The following is a 13,076-nucleotide window of genomic DNA, read 5'->3' as shown; positions in this document are numbered from 1 at the left end:
GAATCATCCATTTGAAACATATTCGCGAGTCATATTTAGTTTTGTATAAATATGATTTTAGGTACACTAAGGCCAATCACAGACTAATTTGTACAATTTGGGGGAAAATAAATACAAAATTTGGAGGAAATAGATTTGTCATTGTGTCAACACATCTTTGTTACATATGCAGTGCTGGTGTTATATTCTTAAGAGTTTGTTCATTTGATGAGTATATCTTTCTGCCTTGCTTCACATATTTACTGCTTCTTGGCTAGCTTTGGTCATGCTTGCATCAACACAGGTAGAAACAGATACACATCAGAGAATCACCATGCATCGGCCTATCTAAATGCAAATGGAAAACGACAAACCTCTAAATATAAATAACTTTTAGATTACTAAAGCTATCAATGGATCCACAGTTCCCAGAGTGAAAACACATTCATATTATGTTCAAGTCAGTTGTTATCCAATATTAAAACTATAAAATAGAATAAACACTATTTTTAGTTTACTTATTTAATAAAGAAATTTCTTAGAATTTTCAGAAAAACTAAAGTTATATATAGCAAATTAAGTAAGTACAAAGCAAGTAAAATTTTATTTGTATTACAGTTTTCAACATAAACATCACAGAGTGCTTCACAAGAAACTAAAACATAAAAAAATAACCACAAGGAAATTTTAAAAGATGAGTTTTTAGCTGTTTTTAAACGAGATCACGAAGTCCCTAGATCCCAAGTTCATGCACACAGCTGTTGTCACGAACGTTGCACTCGCTTACGTCACTGTCATGAGACATTCTCGCAAAAAAAAAAAAAAAAAATCACGGTTTAGTAACGCAGTAATGCAGCGTTACTAAACAGAGACACAGAAGGACAGATATTGTTCCTCACATTACTAACTTTTTCAATGAAGAAAGAAAGAACATTTTTACAATCTTCATTCAATGAAACTGGACCAGCAGGTGGAGCAGGAGCAACAATATCGCTAATGATGTCAAATAATACCTTGGGGTTACCTCTGCTCCTTGAAACTAAGTCTGAGAAATAAGCAGCCCTTGCATCTCAAACTGATGCGTTAAATGAAACTAAAAGGGCCTTTAAATGAAAGAGATTAACATGTAGACAAGTTTTCCTCTATAATACAACAGGAATTGAATAGCAAATACTGTCATTTTTTCACAGGGACGGTTCTGAGAGGACAAACATTGCCTAAAATAGAAAGACAATAATTATTAAAAAGATTTGTTAGTAAATCAACATCGTTATAGGAAGGTAAAACTAAATTCAAAATATCAGAAAATTTAGCAGCAGCAGTAGAGGAATTTAAGGTGCGAGACCTAACCGCATGTCGAACAGAAGAGAGGAACAGATGGAAAGTCAAGTTAAAAATAAATGTTTATTGAATCTTGTTTATATAGATAGATAGATAGATAGATATGTGTGTGTGTGTGTGTAATAATCCAGTTTACTAGGATCTATGACACGATGCACGTTTACCAAATGTACACGTGCATGTAGCGAGAGACACCATTAACATTTTCTAAGAATGAAACTTAGCATCTAGCATCGTTTTTCATATGCATTTTCAACTGTACCGAAGAACTGAAACTTTTTCCACATGTGCTACAACAATAAGGTTTTTCACCCGTGTGGACTCTCATGTGTCTTATCAAGCTTGACTTAAGGATAAAGCCTTTCCCACAGCCTCTGCAACAGTGTGGTTTCTCACCTGTATGACTTTTTATGTGGCTTGCAAAATGTGCTGCGTTGCTAAATCTTTTCCTACAGGTGCTACAGTAATATGGCTTCTCACCTGTGTGAATTCGCATGTGTCTATTCAAATTTGTTTTTAAATGAAATCTTTTCCCACAAGTGATACAGGAATGTTGTTTTTCACCTGTATGAAAATCCATATGCATTTTCCAATACGGCTTCCACTTAAATCTTTTCCCACATGTACTACAAGAATATGGCGTTTCACCTGTGTGAGTTCGCATGTGTGTATTCAAATTTGTTTTTAAATGAAATCTTTTCCCACAAGTGATACAAGAATATTGCGTTTCACCTGTGTGAGTTCGCATGTGTCTATTCAGGTATGTCTTCTTACCAAAACCTTTTCCACAAATGCCACAAGAATTCTCACATAGGTGAATTTTCATGTGTCTATTCAAATTTGTGTCTAGATGAAATCTTTTGCCACATGTGCTACAGGAATATCGTTTTTCACCTGTATGATATTCCATGTGTATTTTCAAATCTTCCTTCCGATTAAATCTTTTCCCACAGGTACTACAAGAATGTGGTTTTTCACCTGTGTGAAGTCGCATGTGTCTTGTCAAGTCTGACTTCCAACTAAATCTTTTTCCACAGTAACTACAAGAATGTGGCTTCTCACCTGTGTGAATTTGCATATGTCGTTTCAAGCTTCCCGTCCTATTAAATGTCTTTCCACAGCAACTACAACAATGTGGCTTCTCACCTGTGTGAATTTGCATATGTCGTTTCAAGCTTCCCGTCCTATTAAATGTCTTTCCACAGGTGCTACATGAATGTACTTTCTTGGAATTTTTAACCATCGGGTCTGCTATGATTTGATTCAAATTATTTCTGTGTAAGTCATTGTCCTTTCTTTCACACTGATCTGTGACAGGAGAGTTGTGAGAAAGGAGCAGGACACTGCTTGGTTCTGGTTCCCTGTAGTCACTTTCTTCACTAGCAGGAAAAGTTTCAGTCTCCTGCTTTTGTTCAAGCGGTTTTCCCTCTTCAGTGGTACCGAGTTCCTTGTGTTCCTCTTTAATCTGTGAAGGATCCTCCTGGTCCAGACTGGAGTTCGTCTGGTAGCAGACGTGCTGATATGTGAGCCCCTCCTTGTCCTTACAGTCATGTTGTGGAAAATCTGAAGGGACAGATTAAAAAAACAAAACATACATTTGAGAAATTACAAGGTAACCTTAACCATTAGCAGGTCTCCACATGGTAAGCATGTTATTCAGATATACCAGTGAAAGGCATGTTGTGGGGAGAAACTATTTTGCTGACTCAGTGAAAACCATTTTGGCTGCTCATTTACAAACTATATGAAAAAACACTCTTCTTCTGTGATCGAGTTAAGTTTAGAATCATATATTTCAGAAAGTCAAATATAAATATTTACCATACTTAACCCAATCCGGAATCTGTTTGAATATTTTTTCCCTTTCCATGCTGCAGAGCAAACCTCAAATTCTTGAAAACCGGCAGAACAAAATCTACACCCAAACTTTGTTGGGTGTAGATTTTATCAGAGAAGGTGGTGGACATTTTAAACTTACACTCACTTAAACTGACTTCTTATTTTCTCCTCAGCTTCTGCATCAGTTAATAGTGGAAATCTAATTTTTGTATCACCTATCAGGGGAGATTTCCAAAAAAAAAAAAGTCAGCTGTAAAAAAACACAAACTATTAGATTCTCATAAATATTACTGTGTCGTACTTTCTGTGATATTAGGTGACTGTTGAGTCTGTAATTTCAGTGATATCTAAAATTGGTTCAACTGACTTAAACTCTTGCCTTGAACATCTCACATGTGTTTCACCAAGATTTTTGCTCCTGTTCAAAACTCATCCCCAAAATGTTGCATGAAAACCTCCTGCGTAAAACTGATATCAGACCACCACCTCTTTCTTCTAGCTCCTCCATGGTTATCAACCTGCCTCTATGTGCTCCCAACAGAGAAGATGCCATAACCGACAACACAACACTGTGCGTTTGTGGTTTGATTCATATATGTATAACAGCAACAATCAAACATCAAAACTGGGCAAGAACAAAGATCAAATAAAACATAAACAGATCACCAAGGATGAGAAAATAAAGGTGATTTGTAACAAAACAAACAAAATGTAGGAGAAAACAAAACACTTGATATAGAAAGGCTTGTATTAAAGGTTAAATGGCAGAAAACACTTAAATGTTTATTTAAAAATTAGTCAAAACCTTTACATGACACCTAGATTAACCATAAATTTCCTGAGCAGTCAATTCAATTCAATTTTATTTATATAAATGAATAGGATTAGGCTGCTCAGGGCTTCCCATGGTGCCCGAGTGTTTCTTCTTCACTCACCTCTTTTCGCGCTGTGTGTTTATACTACACCACTATCACATTTTATAGAATTGAATTCTGGCACTCTCTGCTTTCCTCCCCCTCCACTCACCTCCAACTGGTTGCAGCAGATAGCCGCCCCTCCCCTTTCTGCTAAAAGGTTGCTTTTCCTCAAAATTGGGGACTTTAAAAAAGCCAATGTGAGCCAGGAGCTTTCAAATATAAACAGTATACTCGACCAGAGAGGAGAGGACATTGGATCACAGTTACAGCACGATTAGCGAAGTCTATCACCCTGTGCTGCACTCTGACTTTCTGTCCACGTCATGATCAGGCTGAAGCTCTCCAAACCTGTTGTGAGGACTAAAAAAACTGGAGTAAGGAGGCTGTGGAGGAGAGACGCACGGCTTGGAATCTACAGACTGGGACACATTGAGGGCTACTTCTAAAGGCTGGGATGAGTTTACGACACTGTCACCTCCTATATCCACTTCTGCAAGGACAGCATTGTGCCAGGGTGAGTTTTAATAATGGCAAATCCTGGTCCTCCTCTGCGCTTCTCCCTGTACACTAACTGCTGCACCTCCAGCCACCAGTTTGTCAAGCTGATTAAGTTTGCAGATGACACCACCGTTATTGGACTCATCTTGGACGGGGATGAGTCCGTCTACAGGATGGAGGCTGAACGTCTGGTGTCCTGGTGCAGCCGCAACAACCTGGTGCCGAACGGCCAGAAGACAGTGTAGATTTATTGAGGACTTTAGGAAGCACACATACCTATTCTTTGCAACTTTACTTCAGGGTTCCACATGATGTCCAGCTCCTGCCCAGTCCAGACGATGACATCTTTGGTTTTTGGCTTCAGTGAAAGCTGGTCACTTTCCTGATTGAGGGAGATTTCCTCTTGTTCATCTTTAGTCTGTGGAGACTCTGGGTCCTGCTGGTCCAGACTGGAGCTCCTCTTCTGGTCACAGACCTGCTGGTTATCCAGAACTTCATCTTCAACACAAGAACACAAGAAAATAGTGACTAATGTTATGACAAGAAAATGTCAACATAGTCAATATTCTGACCCCGAGTCTCCCTAAGCTTTAGCAACTTGACCTTTTTCTCATATTTAACAAACCAAACATTTCATATTCTGCTTGCTTGTAAGTGAAGAGAGAGTCAATGTAATGGATGTCTGGTGGGAAGGAATTCCAGAGATCTCAAGAAGAATCTCTTGGGAACACCGCATTGGAAATGAGAATTCTTGGGAATTTACATTTTATGACTTGGTTGAACCGACAGGAGCCAGAGAGAAAATATTTAAACCAGTTTAAGAGTTTGTCAGTGATTCTAACAGAGGCTAAACTGTCAAGAAGGTGTTAGAGAGTGTTAAAGTGCTAATTTTTGTGACTGCCAGTGATTAGCACACAATATATAAAAAATTTAAAGAAAACATACAAAACCACACAAACAAATGAACAGCAGGATGATCTGAATATGACAATGAAAGCTAATCTTTTAATATTTTACTAATAAAATACCCTGGTCACTTTATTAGGTACACATTCCTAGTACTAGATTGGAGCCCCTTTTGTCCTCAGAACTGACTTAATTCTTTGTGGAGATTCAGCAAAATGCTGGAAATATTCCTCCGATATTTTGGTTTATATTAACCCGAGAGCTTCACACAGCTGCTGCATATCTGTCATCTTCACATCCATGATGCAAATCTTGTGTTCCACCACATCCCAAAGGTGCTCTATGAGGTTGAGAGCTGGTGACCTAAGTACAGTGAACTCACTGTCATTTTAAGGTAATGGTGTTGTAACCAATTATACTAATCAATTGTTGTATCCCATCTGCTTCAAGATTCAACATGTTATGTGTATTCAGAGATGCTCTTTTACATATCTTAGTTGCAAAATGTGCTTATTGGACAGTCAGGTTGAAGCAGTCTGTTCATTCTCTTCTGACATCAACAAGGAGTTTTCACCCAAAGAACTGCCCTCACTAGATTTTTTATTTTTCGGACTACTCTCTGCAAATCATACAGATGCTGGAAAATTTCAGCAGATCAGCAGTTTCTAAAACACTCAGTGGAGCCAGTCTGTCACAAACACCCACACCGCAATCAAAGTGATTTAAATCAGCACTCACTTTGAACTTCAGCAGGTCATCTTGATCACATCTACATGCCGAAATGCACTGACTGCTGCAATGTAATAGGCTGATTACATTTTGGATTAAAAAGTAGCTGAATGGGTCTCTCAGATATGCAAGTGATATTTAAGGTCTTTAAGGTGTTTTAAATATTCCCTCTCATGCGCTGAACAGCAAAGAATTCTGTTCATATGCAGAAAGTCATCATTTATGAGGCGTACAAATCACTAGTCCAACTTGGTCCTTGTGGCCAATATCCACATTTTTCATTGCCTCAACGGTTTTCCTACATTCTGCGTACAGTTCTGAGCCAACATGACTTAAATCTATATGCAGAAAATAAAATATAGATTTAAAACCCAGTTTTTATTTTACTGTACTAACACAAAACATGTCTTCAGTGAGGCAGCATGCCAGGCAGGAATGCACACCGCCTGTCTTTGTGAGCTCTTTTCATGAGGAGTTAACTCTGATATCATCATGTGATGTTTTTATATGAGTCATATTCATTTCTGAATTATGAAATAATAATAATATTAATATATTAGAGTTTTGCATACCTGTTGTGGTCAGCTTTACTCCAGGTTTACACAACAAATCCAGCTCTTCCCTTGTCCAGACATGAATGCCTTCAGCCTCCTGCTTCAGTTCAAGCTGCTCTCCTTCCTCACTGCTGCAGGTTTCCTCCTGTTCCTCTTTAGTCTGTGGAGGCTCTGGGTCCTGCTGGTTGAGACTGGAGCTCCCCTCCTGGTCACAGACCTGCTGCTCATCCAGACCTTCGTGTTCAACAAAGAGACACAAGAAAATTGTGACAATAGTCACCTATGGAGAATTAAGTTCATGGTTTCATGGATTCTTCCATTCTTGCAGACTTTGCCAGAGAAACATTTACTCATAGTCATTTGTTGATTGGGTGTTGTTATTAACCCTGCAGCTGTACAACTGTGGTCCAATTTTTAGATGTGACTGCCAGTGATTACCACACAATGTAAAATAAATAAATAAATAAATAAAAGAAAAAAAAAAACATACAAACAAATGAACAACAGGATGATTAGAATATGATAATGAAAACCTACAGCATTTTAAGAAGGCCGGTATATGTTAATGCTAATTTTCTAATATTTTACTAATCAATGCACACTCAGTGGTCACTTTATTAGGTACACAGTGCTAGTTACTAGGGCTGGGCGATATGACCCAAAATTCATATCTCGATATTTTTTAGCTGGATGATGATATAAGATATATATCTCGATATTTTTTTTAAAGCCATAAGTTAAGAACAAAAAGAGTTCCTAGTCACACTGTGTCCCAGATGTCACACGGGCACTTTTATTTACATACAGCGTAGATGTACATGAAGAAATTACTCAAAAATAAATTATCAGCATTTATTAAATAATCATGGTCCATAAATAAAAGAAAACAATGTTGTTTTTGTGCATAACAAAAAGCTCACAATTGTGCAGTCAAAATGTAAACTAATAGACGGTGAGCATAGTAACAAAGAGACAGATTTCAGAGCTGCACCACGTCTCTGAACAGGTGCCATTTATGGTCCTTATACACACACAGTACGTATCACTCCGCGAGGCTCCTCCCCGGTAGCCGTAATCCTCCGACATCAAGCGGTGCAGCTCCGTAGCTTAGCAAAGTCATATTAAAACATTTTTTGACAGATTGCTGAGCGCTGTGTACCACATAAAATCGGTTTGTGGTCAGCAAGCACAACCAGAATTCATACATAAGGCGCGCTGTCGATTTTTGAGAAAATGAAAGGATTTTAGGCCGTGCAGCTCCTCCGGGCTGCATGTCGTTAGCGCGGTTAGCTCGTTAGCGCGGTTAGCTCGCTAACACGTTGACGCCGTCCAGCCCCACGCACGGTAACTCGCTAACGGAGATTTTCCGCTTTCATCTTGTCATTGCCTGCAGGTGAAGCTATGGGGGAGGGGGAGTTGTGTTCAGTGCAGGAGAGGCGAGGCCGAGTAACGTTGCGTAGAGACAAAAGTGGACGAAAGAGAGGCAAATCTGCGGCTCCACAAGTATAATTATAACGTAACATAGACTATATCGATATAAACGATATTGTCACATCTTATATCTCGTATGAAAATATATCGATATCTTTAAAAAAAAACCTCGATATATCGCCCAGCCCTACTAGTTACGTGTATTCAGAGATTCTCTTCTGCATATCTTAGTTGCAAAAAGTCATAATTGGACCTACTGTTGCCTTCCTGTAGGTTGAAGCAGTCTCCCCATTCTTCTCTGACATAAACAAAGAACTGCCTTCACTAGATAATTTCTCTTTTCGGACCACTCTCTCTAAATCATACAGACATTTGTGCAGATCGGCAGTTTCTGAAACACTGAGAACAGCCAGTGTGGCACAAACAGCCACACCACGCTCAAAGTAATTTAAATCCAACTCGCCTCCCCAAAACGACGCTCACTTTGAACTAACAGCAGGTCATCTTGACCACGTCTACATGCCGAAATGCATTGACTGCTGTCATGTAATTGGCTGATTATATTAAAAACTATTGTAAATCAACGCATGAATTTACTACTAATAACAGAAATCCCCACACCTGTACTGTGTGACTTTATCCCGGGTCTGATATCCAGCAGTCTTAGCCGACTGATCTCCTCCTCATACCGGACGATCGTTTTTTCAAACTCTGAGAAGATTTGTTCTGCGGCAGCAGTTAATCTCCCCTCTATAAACTCTCTCAGATGAAGAACTGAAGACATTATTGCTACAACAACCGATACATTCAAACTAAATTCTTCAAACAAAACTCATTCACGATGCAAGCGCTGAACGGCATCATTTCCGCTATTCTTCTTCTATTGAACTTCCGGTAGACTGGAAGTATCAAAGGCGCATTGCTGCCCTCATCAGGTCAGTCCAACAAAAATCAAGTCTGGCACTTTCCAGAAACCTGGATAAAGAATTAATGGTTTCAAATGACCAATTCATTGTGCATAAGGCTTCTTTCTGCAGACCATCAAACCATGCTTAACCCTTTCTGACTTACATGCCTCACACTCATACTGTTGCTTTATTATCATCACAGCAGCGGTAAAGTAAGAATGCTTTGTTGATAGAAAGATTTTTAAATATTTAAAGTCCCCCCCCCCCTTTTTGACATTTTTAATGTGTTCAGGTTAAACCATGCTGCTTGATGTTACTGTGTGCCTGCTGTTTTCATCAACAGTCTTGTTCTGTTCTAAACACTCAGATTCTCTTAGCCTAGGTTGATATTTTTGCCACGCGATTATAAGGGATATCGTGGAATAAAGAAAATTCATTGATTAAAGTTTGATTTAATGGAAAAATCTTTAGTTTTTTCCAACATTTAACATAAAGAATGATGTCCTCATAGATTATAATCATAACTATAATTATTTACAATCTGTTTGATAAAGGAGGGTCTCTTGATTTCTCTGTTAAGTCCATGTAGTGGAAGTGAAATAACAAATCAAATCAAATCAAATCACTTTTATTGTCACATCACATGTGCAGGCACACTGGCACAGCACATGCGAGTGAAATTCTTGTGTGCGAGCCCCACAAGCAACAGAGATGTGCAAACACAACAACACAAACGAGCAAAATACAAGAATGGCCAACCTGAAACTAATAAATATATGTACAATATATAATAGTGTATGCATTTCTGGATGTGTATACTAAATATTTTCCTACGTGTGTGTGTGTGTGTGTGTATACACATTTTTATAAATTAAATAGTAAAAAAAAAAAAATAAATAATAATAATAATAAAATATATAAAATATACAGAGTTGAATATGTGCAAAACAAGTGGCATTTATATACAGTGTGGAGTGCATAATGTTAAAGTTCCAGTAGTGAAGCTGAGGTGTCTATGAAGTGTTCAGCAGTCTGATGGCCTGATGGAAGAAGCTGTCTCTCAGTCTGCTGGTACGGGACCGGATGCTGCAGAACCTCCTTCCTGATGGAAGTAGTCTGAACAGTTTATGGCTGGGGTGACTGGAGTCCTTGATGATCCTCCCCGCTTTCCTCAGGCAGCGCTTCCTGTAGATGTCTTGGAGGGAGGGAAGCTCACCTCCAATTATCCGTTCAGAGCACCGCACTACTCGCTGGAGAGCTTTGCAGTTGTAGGCGGTGCTGTTGCCATACCAGGTGGTGATGCATCCAGTGAGGATGCTCTCAATGGCACAGTGATAGAAGGTCCTGAGGATGCGGGGGCTCATGCCGAATCTTTTCAGTCTCCTGAGAAAGAAGAGGCGCTGCTGCGCCTTCTTCACTGTTTTGTTTGTGTGTACTGACCACGTAAGATCCTCAGCCAGATGTACACCAAGGAACCGGAAGCTGCTCACTCTCTCCACAGCAGCGCCGTTGATGGTGATGGGGGTGTGTACTTCTCTGCACCTCCGGAAGTCCACTATCAACTCCTTTGTCTTTGCGACGTTGAGGGTGAGATGGTTGTCTTGACACCAGTGGGTCAGGGCGCTGACCTCCTCCCTGTAAGCCGTCTCATCACCATTGGTGATAAGACCCACCACTGTAGTGTCGTCCGCAAACTTCACAATGATGTTGGAGTTGTTAGTGGCTGTGCAGTCGTAGGTGTAGAGTGAGTATAGGAGAGGGCTCAGTACACACCCCTGTGGAGCACCAGTGTTCAGTGTGATGGGGGATGAGGTGATGCTGCCCAGTCTGACCACTTGGCGTCTGTCAGACAGGAAGCTAAAGATCCAGCTGCAGAGGGAGCTGCTCAGTCCTAGATCCTGCAGTTTCCTGTCCAGCTTCGAGGGAACGATGGTATTGAATGCTGAGCTGTAATCTACAAACAGCATTCTCACATACGTGTCTCTCTTCTCCAGGTGTGACAGGGCAGTATGTAGTGTCAGGGCTATGGCATCATCAGTGGACCTGTTGTGGCGGTATGCGAACTGTAGAGGGTCCAGTGAGTCGGGTAGTGCAGAGCAGATGAAGACCCTGACCAGCTTCTCGAAGCATTTGCTTACGAACCAGCACAAGGATAATGTTTACAATGGCACTCGACTAAAGGCTTGATAAACAGGGCGTGAGGTCTTGGCTCGGCGAGAGGAGTAAAAGCAGAGTGACGGGTCCAAGAAAGCAACGGGAGCTGGACTGGTGATTAGGTACCCGCTGGAAGAGAGGAGAGCAGTGTTAAAATGGTAGCCAGTGAGGAGTTCTGGAGAGAGTGGAGGCTATGAATTTCTTTGTCTTACTGTGCAGGTGGGAGATGAAGTGTTGAAGGAGAGGTGTTGTGGTCCAGGTGGGATTAGTGGTGTGTGTCGGCTGTCCTGAGTGTTAAAGGTTTCGTGGTAGTTTGAGGGCAGGCAGGTGAGGCAAGGACATAATTCCAAAAAGCAGGCAGGTGAACCACATTTCCAGGATGAGTTGTTCAGCACTGTGGAATAACCAGGAGCAACTAGAACACAAGGTAAGTAAAGTACTTGAAAATTACTGGTATGACGCGTGAGGCCTGGTTACCAACATAGGGTTGTTGGTGAACTAGCGAGGAAACAGCGTAAGGAAGGAGCTTAAATCTCCAGCCTAATTGACTCAATCAGCTCCAGGTGAGGGAGGCTGTAGGCCCTGCCCATGGCCGGATACCACGGAAGCTCAGACATCCAGATCATGACAGTCAGACTCTCTCTACTAAATATTGGACGTCAGATAGATGTGCAGATCATGTTTATATTGGGTCTGTCGGTCCATGACCAATTCTCTGGACATCTGTAGACATTTGAACTTGGTCCACAATTTTAACGTCCAACCATGACCCAACCTGGACGTCGATGTTCAAAATGTGAACGTCATTTGAACTGGATAATTTCTTTCTGATATCATGTGGATGTTTATGATAAATGCGTTTTATTTACATGATTAATAAATGTGACTTTTTTATTTATAAATATAAACATTGTTGTTATCAACATGATACATATGAATATAGGTTATTTGTAAATAAACAGGATTTATTATGTGTTAGCCTATTGATTTATTCAATAAATGTTTTTTGTTTTGTTTGTCAGTTTACATTTTCCTGATTTTCTTTAATCGATCTAATAATAATTCTTTGTAACCAGGTTAAAAATGTGCTGATATAATAAAACACTGAAATCCATGTTAAAATATAAAATAATAATGGTTCAAGTCTTTAGAAAAATTCTGATATTCCTTCTAAAAGGAGTACAATGTGTTTTATATGTTTGAAAGAGCATTTGCATTATATATGGTTCTGTCCTGGTTCTGGGCCTTTTGATCCAGCATTTTAAGTTTTATGCCTTTTTGTATTATGTTCCCCAGGTTTTCTTACTTAGTTCTTATCTGTTTAGGTTCCTTCCATGTCTGTGCCTTCCCCACTATGGTGATTATAGTGTCGTGTCTTCAGTTTTTGAGTCTGTCATATCCCCTGTGTTTAAGTCTCCCTCATCCTTTATGTGTCTCAGTGATGGCTTTGTCTCTCTTCGTGTCTCTCTTACTCAGTTTGTGTTTTGTCTCCTCTTCTTGTTTACAGGTTACCCTTTGTGCGTCATTCCATCTGTCATGTGTGTTAATTTCGCCTTGCAATCATCTACATGCTCAGTCGTGTCTATGCCTATCTGAGCCAGCCGGCGAGCACTGTGATTGTGACTTTCTGATGACTCCTCGGTGGTTGGATGCGTCAGTGAGAGTGATGAGTACCAGGCTGTGGTTCATTCCTTTGTCACGTAGTGCAAACAGAATCATCTGCAGCTGAAAGTGACCTGACTTGATTGTGGACTTTTAAGGACTATGAAACCATGGACCACTATTTCAATCCAGTGGGACGATGTGGACATTGTGGAGGA

At 40.0% G+C, this 13,076-nt stretch overlaps 1 protein-coding gene across 2 annotated transcripts in view; it reads right to left on the bottom strand.

Moving 5' to 3' along the window:
- Positions 1-564: 564 nt before the first annotated feature.
- The window catches only part of LOC113010210 (uncharacterized), a 58,678-nt gene continuing 46,166 nt past the window's right edge, over positions 565-13,076 (bottom strand). The window contains exons 1-4 of one of the 2 annotated variants that reach the window (XM_026149180.2): positions 8,816-9,217; positions 6,782-6,997; positions 4,851-5,072; positions 565-2,883 (exon numbers count right to left, since the gene is read on the bottom strand). In XM_026149180.2, coding sequence (XP_026004965.2) covers positions 1,541-2,883; positions 4,851-5,072; positions 6,782-6,997; positions 8,816-8,978 — 1,944 coding nt within the window. In that variant the 5' untranslated portion in view covers positions 8,979-9,217 and the 3' untranslated portion in view covers positions 565-1,540. Of the gene's footprint in view, positions 2,884-4,850; positions 5,073-6,781; positions 6,998-8,815; positions 9,218-13,076 lie in introns of those variants that run through there. The other variant, XM_080292648.1, reaches the window with a different exon arrangement.

The sequence above is a fragment of the Astatotilapia calliptera genome, chromosome 18 (assembly GCF_964374335.1).
Source record: "Astatotilapia calliptera chromosome 18, fAstCal68.1, whole genome shotgun sequence".
Lineage (NCBI taxonomy): Eukaryota > Metazoa > Chordata > Actinopteri > Cichliformes > Cichlidae > Astatotilapia > Astatotilapia calliptera.
Note: the sequence above shows the minus strand (reverse complement) of the source record. Positions and strands in the feature narration are given on the sequence as shown.